Source organism: Pelecanus crispus, chromosome 12, assembly GCF_030463565.1.
Source record: "Pelecanus crispus isolate bPelCri1 chromosome 12, bPelCri1.pri, whole genome shotgun sequence".
NCBI classification, from domain to species: Eukaryota; Metazoa; Chordata; class Aves; order Pelecaniformes; family Pelecanidae; genus Pelecanus; species Pelecanus crispus.
In genome coordinates this window covers 4,206,621-4,224,820 of record NC_134654.1, presented here as the reverse complement: position 1 = coordinate 4,224,820, position 18,200 = coordinate 4,206,621, and the positions used below count along the sequence as shown (strand labels likewise).

General features: G+C 41.1%; 1 protein-coding gene across 5 annotated transcripts in view; it reads left to right on the top strand.

Moving 5' to 3' along the window:
- PPM1E (protein phosphatase, Mg2+/Mn2+ dependent 1E) overlaps window positions 1-18,200 on the top strand; it is a 72,909-nt gene that overhangs the window by 48,851 nt on the left and 5,858 nt on the right. For all 5 annotated transcript variants that reach the window (XR_012831562.1, XR_012831560.1, XR_012831561.1 and 2 more), the window contains exons 2-5: window positions 10,323-10,441; window positions 15,103-15,302; window positions 17,081-17,269; window positions 18,034-18,177. Coding sequence is in view for 1 of the 5 variants with exons in the window: in XM_075720244.1 (XP_075576359.1) it covers window positions 10,323-10,441; window positions 15,103-15,302; window positions 17,081-17,269; window positions 18,034-18,177 (652 nt within the window). In the remaining 4 variants the exon portion in view is untranslated. The remainder of the gene's footprint in view (window positions 1-10,322; window positions 10,442-15,102; window positions 15,303-17,080; window positions 17,270-18,033; window positions 18,178-18,200) is intronic.

The window sequence follows — 18,200 nt, the reverse complement described above, 5'->3', positions numbered from 1 at the left end:
CATAAACACCCAAGCCATTTGTATGATGAACTGCGTTTCACAAGAGTGAGAAGGGAGCAAGAGAACATTCTCTGCTGACTCAGTGGTCATAAATCTTCTGGGGTGTGTTTTGCCTTATATTTGATATTTGTTCAATGGGTTGAAAGAAGTTAAGTGATCAAATGTCATTTGAAAATCCTGGCCTGCAGCTTTTCTCTTTTCTCATTTACATGAAGACAAATATTACTATAAAAGCACAATTATTTGGGGCCTAGCTCTGAGTGGTGTTACTGAAAGTTGTTCGTTTGAATGGGCACTGTAGATTCATTGTCCACACCCTTTTTTAAAGAAGTCGTCTGACATTTGTTTGCCTTAATGATGATCTGCAGTAGAGATATAAATGAAGAGAGCGGTATGTGCTGCTGTGTAGCATTTTGTTTCATTTGTTTTAAATTAAGTCATTAACTATAACAGCGCAATGCATTTTTCTTTTTGACTAGTAACCAGAGGACTTCGGCTTGCTAATCTGATCTGAAATAAAAGAGATGCTCTGCATTGGGTGATTCTTATTTAAATTTTATTTCTGGACACATCAGGGTTGTACAGTATATCTCTTCAGGTTAAGGGAAGTATCAATGAAAGTTTATTTTTAACAGTGAGAGAAAACAGGAGATGAATCAGTGGTAAGTAAATGAGATGCCTGAACTTTTAGAGGCAAAGTGTGCCTGCTGTAACAAGGTTTTCTGCAACGTGAACTTTTCTAGACAGTATGTCATTAAATTTTATAGTAAGGAGAAAAATCATCAAAAACTCTGACTAGAACATAAAACACCTGAAATCAAAAGAATATATGTAAATATCTTCAGAGCAAGTTTGGACACTCTCATTGATTTTAGACAGCATCTCATTCTGGCTTGACAAAATACAGAATTTATAAATTAAATTTTATGTATACTGTGTATGGTTTTATGCTGATGTTGGCACACTTTCAGATGTAAAATTAAATTACTTTTTCCAATAAGGCAGTGTAGATTGAAGCATAGATTCCTTTCTTTGCTAATGGAACTAGTAGAAAGCTATTGAATTATGCTGACTTTCAAATTGACTGAGAGCCAAAGAGAGAAAAATCAATGACGTTTTTAATGTCCTGTAGAGCTTTTAAATAGGCCTCAGTCTAGCAGAGAAACTCACTGTGAGATAACTGTTGTTGGCATCGGGTTTCCAGTTAAGAAATGTACTTCTGAGTGTTAGGTTAATGGTGGGACTGGATGATCTTAAAGGTCTTTTCCAACCTGAACGATTCGATGATTCTTCAGGTAGGCATGCATCTTGCATAGACGTAGGCTTCGTTACCAGTCCAGACACGGAGATGCTAAGCAGGCAGTGACTGGTTTTTGGAATGGCAGTCAGAAGATTCTGGTTACAAGGTACGCGTGTCACTCAATGCTAAGCATTTCTGTTGGAACAGAGAATACACCATGTAAATATGCAAGCTAATCCCTGTAAAACAATAACAACAAAAACCAGACGGATCTTTTATCTCAGTATAAATTCCTGAAAGTCACATGTATGGGTAATTCCAATAAATTATCTTTATTTTGATTAATTAATGATAGGGTAAATACAGATTTTTTTTTTTTTAAACTATGTGTTTGCATTTACATAGCTGAATCCTGAAGATCTAAGCTTTATAATAAATGTCCATCAAATACGTGGCTTGCTGGTATTTTTAAAATTTTATACTAATATTTTTATAATTTTGTAAAATGCATTTTATAGCAGTAATTAAGATTTTGTAAAAGACTATCGAATCCCTCAGAATTTTGCTGCTCAGATAGAAAAGGTTCTGATTTAGATAAGGGGAGACTGCTATATAGATACATCCTCGGCATCTCAGTATTGCAGCTGAAGGTTCATGGATTCTGGTCCATTTCTGTAATAAGATGATTTCTCTTCGCATTCCTTCAAAGTCTACGTTTACCTTTCTCTTAATAACAGATGGATATAATATGGCTGTGAAGGACTCTAGTCCCGGAATATGATTTTCAACAGCAAACTTTGTATCTTCAATTCTTTGATGTAATGAAGAAAACTATCATACAGTCACTTCTGGGAATTCAATTTCTTGCAGTAATTTGGCTTTCAGCTCCTGGAGGATCCATCTTGGGTTTTTAAGGGTTGTTCGTGTTATAGTAGACAACTTCTGTCATTTTAAAAGCAGCCTTTAATGCAGGTAGCATCAACTCTACAGAGATTGAAATATAAGTAACCTCAGAACTGCCATATTGTGAGAATGAGTTAGAGAAATCATAGAATTAGGTTTCAAAGATAATATACAGACAATCTATTCAGCTGAATAGCTCTGCAGAAGCTGTTTTATGCAGTTTGGGTTCTTCACAGTTCACCCCTTCAGTGTCAATCGCATTTTAGTGACAGTCATTAAATCACAAATGATTATGAGTGGTTTGTGGTCAGCAACCATTTATTTTTTAAATACACACTAGCCTTCGTGACATTGTACCTCATCAAAGAGACAAAGGTGACCTTTTTATTTTGTCTTGCTTACGTTTTGTTAGCTTTATGTACTGTCATGTGCACTTACCCCTCCGGAGAAAGGAAGTAGTGACTTGCTACGCAGCAGAAAATGGATTAGACGTCTCAGTCTAATTCATGTGTTGAAGACAGTATGTTAAAAGTCAAGGGTTTCCCTTAATGACCTGTATTGTCAGATGAAATTCTAGTAGCGTCATTCCAAGAAGTTGATTTCAAAAGCCTGGTTTTTAAGGGAGCAAGGCTTTAGTGCTTGCTCAGTCTGTCTGCCTGTCGGGTTCCTCCCACTGATAAGCTTAATCTCGCAGGCCAATTTCAGTCAAATTCAAAAGATGGGTTGAAGTCTGAAAGATAACTGAATAACCTGTCGATTTCCTGCAAACCGGCAGTGGGGCAGGTGAGAATGGCCCCTCCGAGGTAAGGGTCGGGAGGGCTGAGCCCTGATGGATCCGTCTGGCAGCTCAGAGGGCCGGCCCGTGCCCAGTTCCCGGCACGTGCAGTTTGCCCTGCAAAACACGGTGACGTGGGGAGCTCCGGCGAAACTGGCCCTGCCGGCGAGGGGAGTCGAGGGGCAGAGCGTGCACATCCGCAGGGCGCCCGGGCTTGCTCTTCCTGCTCTTGGTGGCGTCGCGTCTCTTACTTCGCCTTTATTTGGCTTCCAGCGAGAAAGGTGTTTGCGGTAGTGTGCTAGAAAGCCTGCGTTAGATGTCTTCTGAAACACGTCGGTGTGAGAGAGGTTGAGCGTGAGTGCCAGCATAGCTGGAGAGGGGCCTGATCTTAGATTTGGCACCCATTGGCAAACCTAGTGCCGGCTGCCTCTGCAGTGCTCCCACTGGAGAAACGAGCTAGGGTATCCCTTTGCGGCCAGGTCTCCCAAGTAGTCAGATAAAAGAATACATAAACCACGCTCTTGCAATCACGCTTTCACGAGCAATTTTTTTTCTTCGTTTATTTTTTTTCAGCACCATGCCAGTATTTTAATTTTGCTCTCTGCCCTGATTTTTTTTAATTAGTTTGATGTGCCATCCAGCACAGCGCTTTCGTTACTTCCCTATGTATAATACCCTATCAAAAACCCCTGACAGATGAGTGCGGCATCTGAGCCCTTTTGTGGGATCAGTGCCAACGCACTCTAATTGAGTTCTGTGGTTTTGCAAATGTTTCCCATCTGATCACCAAACACACGATTTCCTAGAGGTCTCCATTCATACCTATTTGACATATCCTTTACTAGAGAAAGCATTTTGTTGACTCTTACTATTTCATTAAAAAATGAGGAAAGAAGTTGAATATTTTTTTATCTCGGATCTTAATTTGTGAACAAGTCAAAACCACTGTCTTTGACTTGCATTGGTTAACAAGTGATAGTTAACACGTTATTTCTAAAGGCATTTTGTAATTGTTCTTTTGGGGTTTTTTTAAGGTGATTATTTTAAAACTGAGACTATGATATTTTTACCTTAGTCATAGCTGTCAAATATGAGCTTCATAGAAGGTTTTATTCTATTTTATAAGATAGACTTTCAATGATTGCAACTAAGTTGAGAACTTGTAGTATTCAACATCAGCAAATTCTTCGAGCCTAATAAGAACTTGCAAAGGGAAATTGTTGTTACTACAAAAGGAATTTCATTCTCATTCACTGTATTTATCTGTGGAGTCTTTAGGACATTCCTGAGACCATAGCCTCTGTCAATGCGTTGACAAGAAAGATACAGCTATTACAAAATAAATACAGCGATAAATACTGAAAGTCTGATTGGTATGTTGAAGCATCTTAGTTCAGCTGTTGAAGATGTTATCTGATGAGCAGTGCACCTCTGGTTTGGTTTCGTTTGTTTTTGTTTTTTTTTTTTTAATGTCCAGTTAAGACAGACTTAAAAAGGAAATATCTATATAAACTTGAAATACCTGTATAAGCTTGATCATACTCTCTAGAATGTGGCAGTGAGCACAATGCAAAAGGTTAAATATTGGCAAAAAAAGAGGTGCCACCGCAGTATAGAATATGGGTATGGTAAACACATTGGAAAGAGTGTATTTTTGTAATGATTGTGTATGGTATTTCTGTTGCTTACAACTGTCACCACAAGGACAGAATCATTTTGAATGTGACCAGGCAGCTGTCTCTGTGAAGCCTATAGATAGCAGCTTCCTTGTGTAGCACATTTTCAGCTCCTTCAAACAGATTTATCAAGCATCTTTACTGTCTCAACACTGCCAGCTCAAATGACATCTCAAGGAGCTTTGGTTATGCAGTCTTTTAAAAGGTGCATTGTTTTTTCTGTTTGTTTCTTACTTTGTGTGTGTGTGTGTGCCGGTTTTTTTTTAGTAACTCACTGCAGTAGCTAAAATCTAGTGCGGCGTTTCACCATGTGTTAGGGAAAAAAACATACTCCATTTGTCCACCGTGACCAGGCTTTAAATAAGCATCAAAACTTCCACCAGCTGTGCAAAGCAGCAGAGCAGCACAGGTCAGAGCAGAGCGGTGAGCTTGGAGGAGAGTGATGCTTTGTGAGTAAGGAGAGGAGGAACTGCAGAGACAGGAGCTGGAAATAGCATTCGCTTGGCATAATTAGAAGATACATCCGTAATCATTCTGGGCTCTAAGGACTGCTTAATGGACTATTCCTCCCTGAGTCCTCCTCTGAGTCCTGTCTGTCTTGCAGGAGTTAGGAGACAAAGAGAAGCCCCTCAGCTGGTGCCCTGTCTTTCTGGATGGCCACGGAAACAGGAGACGGCTGAAGGGAGGGCTGGCTAAACAGCCAAAGGATCTTCCCAAAGAATTTCTCTGCTCATTACTGCTGCGGTTCACAGCATGGGAACTTTCAATAATAAAGACTTTAAGGGCTTCTTCAAAGAGCTTCCATGCTGTACCAGAAGCTCCATCTGGAAGAAGTCTCATGAGATTTTGGAGTGTTTTGTAAATACAGGCTGGGGACAAACGAGGTTTTTCTTAAATTTAATCTTGCAAAACTTGCTTCCTAACAAGAACTTGCAACAGGCCACATTAACACAGGAGTGTTTACCAAACTGCATCCCTAGTGTAATGTCTTTTGGAAAGGGTGCAGTAGCTTGTCATCCACACAAAGTCTTTTACTAACACAATAAATTATAGGCCTTATGGGAATGTGCTGTACTTGGTTCTTTTCAGGTCACGTTCTTGGTCTTGGATTGCTGTGTGAAACTATATACGATGCTTTATACTGTTTGCCTGTGGATTTGTTTTGCGTTTCAGCAGATTGAATAGCATTTCTATTTGAATCATGTTTCATTCTAACTAAAACAATTGCTGTTCTGTAATGTCAGGGGATTCTTGAGGTAAAAGGCATGCTGTACGTTTAGTGATTTACTGACCATTTTGGCCTTTGAAAGGCACCGGTACGTTTCAGTCCATTTTTCCTGCTTTCTCTGGGTTAGTGATGCCTCATCGGTTACACCAGCCCGTGACAGCGCTAAGTGTTTCAGCACTGGTGGCACTCGATTGTGTATTTTGGTCAGGGGCGGTAATGTTCCTGTAGCACCATTTTCCCATCAGCAGTGCTAATGCTCCAGGAACACCAGCAGTACCGAGTCTTAAGAACTTGATGTCTGTCTTTCGTGGTTTTTCCCCTTTTGAGATGCATTGACTTTTCTAAAAATGTGCTTGTGTCGTGCAGTTGTTTATGGCCATTGAGTTAGCTGCCTGCATCAGACTAAACCTGGCTGTCCAGAGCTGTTGTTTGCCCGTGTATTCCACTTAGCACTTCTGGCAGCATATGAGAACAGAGAATATGGAGTGAGAAAAAAGTATGAAAGCTCCATAAATCTTGTATAGACTGAAATTATCTCCCACTATCATCTTGATATTTTTCCCTTCAGTTGTGCTCTTATCTAGAAATCTCAGAGTATTTTACAAACACTGAATTAAGCCTTCTGCAGCCTTCCTCCTTCTCCTCCTCTCCCCCAGGAAATGATATTATCATCCCCTGTTTGTAGATGAGGAATCAAAGGCCTGAGTGGTGAAGTGACTCGCCCAAGGTCAGCTGGTGAATTAGTGGCAGGGCTATGAATAGGCATTCGCTTTCTAGCTCTCAGCTCTCTGCTAAACAAGACTGTGCCCTCCCAGTTTCAGTCTGTCATAACTTGATGACTAATAACATTTGAGCATCTAGAATGTGGCAGAAGAATTTATTTTCAGCAGCCAGGTAATCCTTAGTTACACCAGCAGCAGGACGCAAGGCACCTCCCATGTCCTCGTGGACCCTGTCTGCTACTTCTTGTTTTGCGTAAAAGATGTGAGGACAGGTGAGGGCTCCCAGCGTGGCAAAGTTCGATCACTCGAGTGTGGGTCTTTGTGGTTTTGTGGGATGCTGTAGGTGCTCACCCGAATGTTCGCTTTTGTGATAAAAACAAAGATCCTAGACCTGATTCTTCATTTGTCTTGGTGTAACAATAATGAAGTGTCCTGAGAGTGGTTTGACTTCAACATCTAATCTATTTTAAAAGTAGTAAAAAAGCCCTCCAGTGCAGTCTGCTATTCCTTGAAGAGGAGAAGTAATTCAACTAAAGTCCTCTCAGGAGCCAAGTAAGAGAAGTAAATTTTGAGTTGTACTAATCAGGAAAGAGGAAGTCATCTGTCTGCATCTGGTCACTTCCCTGCTTACATGGCATAGTCCTGTAACAGCTACATAAGAAGCTTTGTGATGAACAAATGTCAAGGACAATTAATTCTTTGGCAGGCAGCTGTTATTATTAGGACAAAGAGTGGCCAGCCATAGAAGGAAAGCCGTCAGCTGATTTATTTTCTCTACCTTTTCCATCAAAATTGAAAAGTCACTCAAACCCCAATGGTGAACTTTCATGCAATAAGAATTTTACATTTGCCATCTCTTTTTTTTAGTAGGAGACCTTATATTAGATTTAGAGCACAGAGGAATAGATCAGAGAAAAAGTTTGGAAAGTCTTCACCACTAATGCTATCAGGAAGGAGCAGAGTTGTGTGTTAAACTGGTAACATAATAATAAGTGGGCTGAGTTAAGCCCACTTCAGACTGGTTTTCTCAAACTTAATTGATGGCAACGGCCCACTTTTAGGCTTGATTTATTACCTTAGCAGAGTTATTCCAGGATTGCTGCAAAGCAACTGTGGGTGTTCTAAACACACCCACGCTGCCAGAGAATCAGGAAGGATGTACTTACAATCCTCTAATTTATCTAATAACATCTTTAGCGGCTTTTTGTGTAGGTTTGGTATTGTAATGGAAATGGACTCTGGCTAGATAAAGAGCTCCTGTGTGAAACTGCTAGTACTGGCTGTAGGGACATGTAAATAGCATTTGGAGCTGATTGGGGAAATACTCTGACCAGCTATATACACTGTAAATGCACCTTTCAATTTTGTAATCTGTCACTACGGTTAAAGTAATATCTAAAATTTCGGATATGAATGTTCATGACTCTGGGTCTTCATAGTCGTGGCCTTCCCACCTTCCAAGCCCAGGCAGAGCAGAGGTTCCTCCTGTCGAGGGATATTTTCCTCTGCTGTTTAGGTCCCGAGTCTCTATTTCAGCAACTGTTGTTGCCTCAGTCTTTAACCAGGTTGCCTCTTTGCCCATCAGTGGATGATCCTGAGGGGCTGTTTATAAGTGACACAAAAGAAGTTTGGTTTTCCTAAAAAGTTTCAGCACTGAGCACAGCCTTCGATTGGGCAACAGGCTGAGATTCCTGCAGGCGCTAGCACAGCCTGTTGTGTTCGTGCCCGAAGCGAGCTCTGTCTGGCTTGTGTTTGTGAATGCTTTCAGCACGGATTCTTCTGCTGCACGTTATTTAGGCTGAACCTTAATCTTTCTCTGCATTTTTTCAGAACGCAGTCCTCACCGTGTTGCTAACTGCTGGCATAATTATTCTATCCCAGGCATTGCAACCTCTTGCCTTTGTTGTAACATGGAAAATGCATGTAGCATGAACTGTAACCTGTATCACCGCTCTGGAGTATTGGGGCTAATAATAGAAATGAAAAACCTGCTCTTTGTGAGCTAAATAAAGGCGGACAAGATGAGATAGAAAATCAGCTTCTACACGCACCAGAAGTAAAGGAGGTCCCGGTGTGTTTTCCTCTTGCTGATTACTCTTACCACTGGGCATTGCTGTATGTAAATAGGATCAGAGTTCCTGTGTTGTGCTGGGAAGAGCCGGTTCTGAGACAGCTGATTTCCTCCAGCAGTCGTGCTTCATTAGCGTGCACATTGCTGAGGCTTGGGGGTGCTGCGTGAGCAGAATACTCGGCTGCTAATTCTAGGAAATACTCTTACTGATGGTGCAGTAACGTGGTATTGAGCGGCTTTCTGCGTAACTTCAAGGGTCAGAGCTTGTCTCGTGACAATGTATCACTTGGACGAAGCTATTTATTGCTAATCTTATGTTTAAATAATTAATAGGTATGTTGAATAGTAAATAATGAGGGTTGGAGGGTTTATTTTGTGTACATTTTCTAACTCTGTTACATAATCCTGCTGTTTGTAGCGGCATTTGGTAGCAAGAATCTGGAAAATATGGTAAAATAGCTTTTCAAAAAAACCCCAAGTGTAGCGAATCTCTTTTTTTTTTTTTCCTTTTCCTGGAATTCAGATTTCACTGCTGAAGCTACAGCATGTGGGCCAGTTTAGGATGGCAGTTGGCTTTCCTGGGCAATGGACCAAATGTGAATGCAAGTGACGGTTGCCATGTGCTCCTCAGGCTCCAGAACGAAGTCTGACAAGTCCGGTTTCGTGTGTAGAAGATTTTCTGCTCTGGATCTGGTTGGACTGATGCTTCTAGGCTAACGCCCCCTCTCCAACCGTGCTAAAAACGTGCAAACAGGCTTGCTGGGCCTAAGCAGACAAAATAGGTTAAGGAAGTATATGTGCTCATTGCCTGTTCCCTGGACGAGCTGATGCAGAATTCTGTTGTTGATGGATGTTTTTTGAGACTGAAATTGGCTCGTATGTCTTTGTGCGGTCCTGCAATGGCAGACACGTCTTATGCAGGACATTGTTACCCCTGATGATAACTGTGGAAACTGGAAGTTTCAGGCTGTGTCAGCAAGAGACACCTGGAGAAGTTAAGGCAGACCAATGGGAAATACAAAGTTATGCGTAAATGAAAAGGTATTAAACGCCTCTTGAATGAGAAAATGTACATTAAAGTGGCCTTCGTTTGCTATAGATTAATTAACCTTGGGAGATATCAGGCTTAATTAAGCTACAGTGAGTTAAAGCCACTTTACTCTTGATAGAGATCATTCATGAGGGAGCTTTTTAACCTTATGCACATCAACTTCATACCTCCTATGTGTTTGCCTTAACTTTCAGTGTCCCTTGGTGAGGTTTTGGACGCTTTGAAAAATGAGGACTTCTCTTATCCTTTGGAATCCTGACTCTAATTCTTAGGAGAAACTGGGCAGAATGGGCTTAAGATAGAAGTGTATAATGCGCATGTAAAAAATGTGTGCTAAGCAAGGGTTGCATGACAGACTGCAGCGTGGTTCAAGTCTAGATTTGAAATGCATTTAAATAGAGGTTATGAAATGGAACATTAAAACTTAAGAAACAGGGAATATAAGAGTGAAACAGGGTTACTAAAATCCATATGGTGAGTTGGAGGTCTTGCTGCAGGGTTGTGGTGCTGTCTAGCAAAAAAGAATCGGAAGTTTTACAAATCTTGGTTCAAACTCCTGCTTGTTTATAGAAAAGTATTGTAATGTATTTCCCTGACTGCAAGTTACCTTGCTAAATGAGATGAAAATATCTTCTTTGTTTTTTTTTCTCTTCCAGTAATTGCCCTTCATTTTTGGCTGCTGCTTTAGCTAGAGCAACTTCAGATGAAGTCCTCCAGAGTGATCTTTCGGCACACTACTTACCAAAGCACGTGGACAACGCAGATGGGATCATACGTAAGTACATCTGCGCATGATAATGTACGATTTTACATGGTGTGGATCTATCATTTACACTGTATACTGGAGCACTTTGCAGATAATTCATAGATTTTTAAAGTCAGCATTGACTTCAGTGATCCATCTAGTCTGATCGCTTGAATGGTACTAGATTTTCCTCAAATTAGTTCCTTCTACCAGCTAGCTAAACAAAGTTGGACTAGATTTCTTGTAAAGGAATATCCCATATTGATGTAAAAAGATTAATGGAGAATTCACCACCACTCCTGATAGAGCTAGTGGCTAATTTCTTAGTCAAAGCTTTCTCATCTTTGAATTTTGTCTAGTTTCAACTTTTCAACTGAATTCCTTCTCTATTCTTAAATGCCTTTCTCTGGTTGTACTTGAGTCTTTTATCAAATTTTTGCTCCTTAAGACCAGGTGGAAATCACTCCTTTCTTTTAAGTGCACCTTCATAAGACTGTGTCTGGTGGCCCTGAATTTCTTTATAAGCCTTTTAGACTATGTGGTCCTGCTGCGTGCTGGCAAGTGCCAGTTGTCCTACTTCATCCTTAGAGCAAAGTCAGATATATGTGGGAAAAAATTTCATTCCAAATTATTTCAGTCAGTATAGTTTTTACTATGGCTTTTAATATTTTTTTTTAATTTTGTTTTGGTTTAGCAAAGGATAGTATAAAGATATTTGGTGCTTAAAAGGATAATTTCCTTTTCTCCATTTATCTGTGTTGGCTAACAAGATTTTTGCAGCATCCAGCTCAAAGCCATGCACCCTAAATCATTTCAGGATTCTGCTGACCTAAATAGCCTTGAAAAACTTTCTGGGGTGCTCATTACAAGGAAGAACAATGTTTCTCACATGTATTGAGAGGGATTCTGTCATTTGACCTTGGAAAATACAGTCACCAAACCACTTTTTCAATTCCCTCCTTTTTGGATTAAAAAAATAATTAAATGATTCTGGGGATAAGCAGGATATATAAATCTGGCCCTTCAAAAGGGAAGGTTCTGCTGTATTTCTCAGAGGCCTTCAGAAACCTGAGAAACAGAAAAACATGCTGTGGGTTCTCTTTTTGTAGGTATTGCTGTCTCCTCCTGCTGAGCAGGTAAATGGAATAGATTTGTCATTGTTCTGGCTGAGCAGCCTTCATTAATTTCAAATTGAGATCTCTGAGACTTGCATAAATATTTGACAGTCTCCAAGGAAATGTTGACTAAGCCTCCACACAGAATATCTAAAGAGTTCAACAAGAAAAGAAAAAGGAAAAAAAAAAAAAAAACCCAAACCTTAAACCACAAAACCCTCACACCTACAGAAATTGCCATTTGAATGTGTCTAAATCTGTAATACACAGATGCAAACATAGATAGATATGTGTATGGGCTATAACAGGCACTAAAAATATGAGACTCCAGATGCAGTCTGTTGAGGTGAATTGTCATAATGAAGGTACTTGAAAATAAAATATACCTTTACAGATGCAAGGTAAAGTGTTAAAATATGAAGATAAAGGGGGAGAGGAAGAGAGAGACCATCCTCCGGACTGTAGTAAAGCAATGGTTTCATATGAATACTGCAATTTCAAGTAATATACCATAAGTGATAATTTTCGAAACAGAGCATTAGCTCAAGTGATGCAAGGTTTGGTTAACAAAAATGTAACAAAACTAGGGGGAGTCATGCAGGACTGAAGGCGATTTCATCGCAAAAGGTCAGCAACTCCATTCTAGCTAACTTTCTCAGTAGGAGTCCTTTGAGAAACCTGGGCTAGTTATTTAGAAGAGAACTGCGACTGATGAATGCCTTAACCGGTACCATATAGGGAGACTTTCATGCTTTGAAAGAAAACAAAGGGAACTGTAGCAGGTGATGAAAATGGGATTTCTGCATCCTGAAGTTTTGTGCTCAGAGTTCCCTGTTTATCCTAATGATGTTTGGACTGCTGCAGAATGTGAAACCAAGCTGAATTTAGCTGGCTGGTTTTGATATCCAATTCTATGTCAGTTTTTCTTATGAACCCAGAAAGATTTTTACTCTCTATAATACAAGGAGACATTTACCTCATTTGCCTCAAGTTTGAATTTGCTAGAAGAAAAAAATTATTCCAAATTTCCTTAGTGACACATTTCAGTCTGAGCAGTGCAACATGACAAATCATATTGCATGTTTAGGACTGGTAAAAGCAGTTATTGGTGTGCTGGTGGAAAGGAAATTAGAAGCTTCATGAAAGAAGAATGGTAATCTTAAAAGAAGAAAAACTGTTTTGAGCCCATGCATGTAGGAATGCAAGAATATGTGCTTGATATATTTAGGGTGACCATGTGTCTTTGCATATCAAGAATAGAAGCTGGGAGTCGTAGGCCATGCCTGATTCTTCTCTTCCAGTTAAACTGGAGAGGAGCGAGAGAGCTTCCATGAGAACTGAAAGATGTTTGATTTCCTTTTTGAAAGGTCAGGTTAAGAACATTTAGTTTTCTTTTTCATGGAGGAAGATATTCACATGGGAGTTCAGCCTTGTTAACGAACCACCGAAGGAGGCTGGATAGTAGGACCGCATCACGTGGTGGAGGTATCTAAAATATCCAGCAGACTTCACAGAGCAACTTGAAAAGCCCCACTACCCAGTCTTTCCAGGTACCAGGAGATGGGATTACTATAATGAAGACACAAAGAGGTCATTGACTAGTCAGGAAATGGAGTTCTTAGATTAAGGAAAACCTTGGTCATTGGCTTGATGACATGTCTACAAACCTGGGTACTGATGCCTGTTGTCACACTGTCCACATTTTCAAGAAAGGTCTCAAAATTTAGGTACTAAAAAGCAGAATCTGATTACTGGTATTCTTTCTACCCTCATTTTGCCCTAAAAGAAGTCAGTCATCTTTGGGAACAATAACACCTGAGCTGGATTTCCCACTAGCTGTGGTACAATTAAGTGCTACTTCCAACACTGGGGATTTTGGAGCAGCAGGAGGGAAATGAAATTCTCCATGACACAACCACAATGACAGCTGAGTCAGCTCTGGCTCAGCACTGCAGCATTAACAATTGATGAGTAATGTACAGCTGTGAGGGGGTGGTTTGAGTGTTGTGGGCCTTTCTGCTGTTTTAACCTCAAGAGCAATTATTGATGATGCTGACATTACGCATACTCCCTGCTGTGGAAGGGTGTTTAGTATCTCAGCCCAGCCAATGGGTTTACTCCATTCCTCCTTCAGAGTGACGCTCTGAAGTGTAACAGCCACGTGACATTGAAACGTACACCATTTCTCTTCATACGTGCCCACTGGAAAAAAAAAAATGGAAGAGCAAGTCTGTGGGGTTCACTTCTGGAAAATATAATTTGGACATGTCAGACTGTACGTGTTCCCTCTTTAAATATATTACCCAGCAAAGAGATTTCTGGTGGCACCAGTGAGAGCAGTGTAAGTGTTGGGGGGGGAATTGGTACCCATTGCTGTGGCGGTGATGGGATGGCCCAGTCATTTGATTTCCACCACTTGTTTTTCAAGATGTGTGATAAAGGAGCTAGGGCTCCTTCTTGTGATTATGTTTATAGCTTATTTCCAGCTTAATGGCTGCTCTTGCAGGTCAAGCTTGAACCAACTCATAATCAGCAGAGCTGGGAATACATCTTGCTCCTAAGGATCTTGGCCCCCTGATCACATCTTGTGTAGACCTAGTAGAGAAATGAGTAAATGCTGCTTTTAGGTTCTTCACAGAATTTCTGTGAACCAAGAGATGCTGTAACCCTCCCCTCTGCTTGCTGTATTTGGGCCGCTCCTCCTCTGGGAATGATTGACACTCATGGATTGCTGCTGTTTAGCTTTGAAGATCTCTGGCTTTGGAGAATGATCATGAACAAGGAGCTTTTGATGTGTTCAGCTCTGATTCTTACTTCCTGTTTTCCTCCCCTGAACTTCAGAACGATTGTCAAGTGCCCAAGTTTTACATTTTAAAATTACTATTTCTCAGGAGTGACAGTTCAGCATTTTTTTAAATTTAAGACCTTTATGGTTTTCTCATTTGCTCATGCAGATTTCTTTGACACATTGTCTAGTCAGGAATCTGGAAATGATGTTAGGAAACTAAGAAGGCACCTGAATATGTACACTACTGAATATGTATACCGCCAAAACATCTTAAAGTAACGCTATTAATTTCTGTAGGTTAGTTGCCACCATATTGCCTCAATTCTGCAGTGAGGTGTTGTTTGCAATAGATCGTTGGGTCTAAAACCAATACATCATTGTAATGGGTCGTGGGTTTCGTATGTGATGCTATATGCCATGATGAAGTCCCTATCTAAGCCGCTGCGGCACAGCTGCACCACCCTGTGAAGAGCGACACAGGGGATCAAATGCCGAGGGAAACATACTTGCTTTTCTTTTTTTCTAATGCTGCAAATGAGTTCCCCAAAGGCACGGGGGAATGTTTAAGTTAAAAAGACAAACAAACAATGAGCTGCTTACTGATGAATGCTGATTATGGTGACTTTGGCTTCCTCTTTTTATGCATCAGAGCCCAGAACGTCCCTGCTGACATCCATTTCAACTGCTTGGCTAAAATGGGTTTGTTTCATCTTTGTAATATATGCAAGAAAAAAATTCTCACTTAATAACACTCTTAGCCTTTCATTTGTGGTTTTTGTCTTCCCCAGAGATTGAGACAGTGAAGCTAGCCCGCTTAGTTTTTAGCAAACTGCATGAGATCTGCAGCAACTGGGTGAAAGACTTTCCACTCCAGCCGAAGCCCCACCGCTACTACGAGACATCCATCCATGCCATCAAGAATATGCGCAGGAAGATGGAAGACAAGCACGTCTGCATCCCAGACTTCAACATGCTCTTCAATCTTGAGGTAAAAAGAGGTCATGTGGAAGACAAATGCATACGCTAAACACAGTTTCCATTCTTGGGGAAACTAGGCAGTCTTGTACTGTGAAAATGAAAGCCGTACCTGTGATGGACCTGAGGAGGCTTGACAGTCAAGAGACAAACCTGCTCTTAGTTAGTTCAGTTGATATTCTGTAACCATAGCGGCAGTACCACATGCAGTTTCTACATAGGGTATATAGAATAGAAGACCACTTTTCACAGGCTTCTGGTGAAGCGTCATCTAACTAAACAAAGTTTGTATCTGGCCCATCCTGATGTAGCCACTCATGCCGTGGCTGAAGGACTGACCTGCCATTGTGCAGAAAGCAGCCCTACTTTTGTGACAGGCAACCGATGCATTGTAGTGCCACGTGATAAATCAAGGTAGGAGCCTCTCTTTGGCTGGAGATGCACAGGTGTAGAAGAGGATTGCAAATGGAAATGAAGAAGTGGTTCAGCTTGCAGTTCACCCCCGATGCCAGTTGTCTACGGGGCTGGGTCTGTACTGCTTTTCAACCCTTCCTCTTGGGAGGAAAAAGCCAAAAGCAAGAATGAGGAAAGAAAGTAAAAAAACCCCAAACAAACTCGAATCACAAAAATTATATGAGAATGGGGTGCAGTTCACACAAGAATCTAGCAACATGAGCAGTTTGGTGGAACTGGGGCCAGACTTGCCTCCATTAATTTCTTTATGTGGCCATCGGTCAAACACTCATGCTTGCTCTTCCTTCAGACTGGACACTGAAGAGTGGCAAATAGAAGAAAGTGGCAAGAGTATTACCTTTACGATCAGATTGCTGCATAATTGATTCTTTATTGCATCCTGTCACTTTAATAACCATCTTCTGCCCCATCCACATTCTTGCCTTTAAATGATATTAATGCAAACAGAGGCAGATGTTTCCTTTGCCTGTCAATTGTCAGCTTTCTTATTCCAATTTGTGTTGGAGCCCATTACTTTAAAATTACAATGTACAAATATTCTAGTCATTGAGATGGCTGTCAAGGTTGAATTGGCACTGACAGTGGGCTGGTGTGTTATATGTGTGAATAGGCACAGGAGCTGGTGTCTCTTGGTACAGCATTGTTTCTCTGTTTGAACAGATAAGGGGAAGCTGAGAAAACTGAGTTGGAGATGAGTGATTTTGCCGTATTTGATTTGTGAATGTAATCAGAATTATCTGAGGAAAAAGTACATACAGTTTTTGGGTTTTTTTTTTAAAAAAAAACAAAACAGACATCTAAGGTGATATGGATTAGATTTAAAAAAAAAAAAAAAAAGAAGAATGAAAGCAGAGGCTGGCTGGCTTCACGTTTTAACTGTACTGGCATTTTATCCCTGGTGGATTCCAGTCTTAATGTAGACTTCATGCAAACTGTATTGGATGTTCTTCTCTCTCTGTGGTTTTTGCAGTCACAAAAACTCCTGCACAATTTGATGAGAATGGCACTTCCTATTTGAGTTGTGTGACTAAATTGTAACAAATGGGACATAAGGAGCACTGAGAGCGTTACATGGGTGATTCTTGCAGGACATCTCTTGCAGTTTGCAGGCAGAAGTCATCTGCAGTGAGGTGGAAATTTCCCACTGATGCAAGTGAAGATGGTCTGAGTGGTTTGTTCTTCCAGCACAGACTCTGCATCTAAGTGCAATTTAATGAGGACACCACAAATCTCCAGTTCAAAAGTTTTAAGACAATCCAATTAGCTGTTTGCATTGTTTTCTCCTGAGTTGTTGTCTCAATGTGCTTCCATTGACAGGACCAAGAAGAGCAAGCTTATTTTGCAGTGTTTGATGGTCATGGGGGAGTGGATGCTGCCATCTATGCCTCCATCCATCTCCACGTGAACATGGTCCATCAGGAGATGTTTCAGCACGACCCGGCAGAGGCACTGTGCCGAGCTTTCCGGGTGACCGATGAGCGCTTTGTCCAGAAGGCAGCCAGAGAGGTGATTGAGTTACCTGGGCTTGGCTCTGAAAGTATTAATCTATAAATTCGGTCTTTGTCGGCTGGGGTGCTCCAAGTGCTGTGCTGAGCACAGGCCAGGGGTCAGCACAGAGCATGGGCACAGTCCCTAGAGCCGGTGCCCACTGGTGGGCTTCCTCATGTTCCATAAAGATGTCAGCCTCTACTTCTCACAACATCCAGTTCATTTAGAAGGATGCTGCTGCTATTCTTATGTTCATATGCTAACTAGGTTTAGTCCTTGGGGTGTTTTTTTTTCCCTCATCTCTACAACATAAGTTTTTCTTAGCTCCAGAAAGCAAGAATAAATGGATAACTGACTCCTAGGCCTCCTAAACTTATGCAAGGGCTGAGTTAAGTGCAGGGAACTCGAGATGCTTACAAATAAACCTCCCTCCAAGTTTATTAACATGCATGCGTTTCTATCAACAGATAGGAAACAGGCACAGGAAGTCAGCTAAAGCAGGAGCACAGCAGATCACAAGCAGAGCCCAGCTTCTGAAACGCGATTCCAAGGCAAGGGAAGTCACAGGGCAAAATCCATCACTTGCATTCAGCCAGGCTGGCTCTGAGGGGCTCTTACGGAACAGTCGTAGCAGTAAGGAAAGCACTGCCTGTTCCTCCCTGGGAACAGGCTGTGTATTGGAATATCAACGTGTTCTGTCCTCGAGTTATGCAGGAAAACGCTTTGAAATGGTTCTTAGTGGCTTATTTAAAACTGGGGGCATTTTTTTTCACCCTGTCCAGAGTCTGCGCTGTGGAACCACCGGGGTGGTGACTTTCATCCGAGGAAATATGCTTCATGTGGCTTGGCTTGGGGACTCCCAGGTTATGCTCGTGAGGAGAGGCCAAGCTGTGGAACTGATGAAACCCCACAAACCAGATCGAGAGGTGAGAATGGCCTGTTTTAAAGA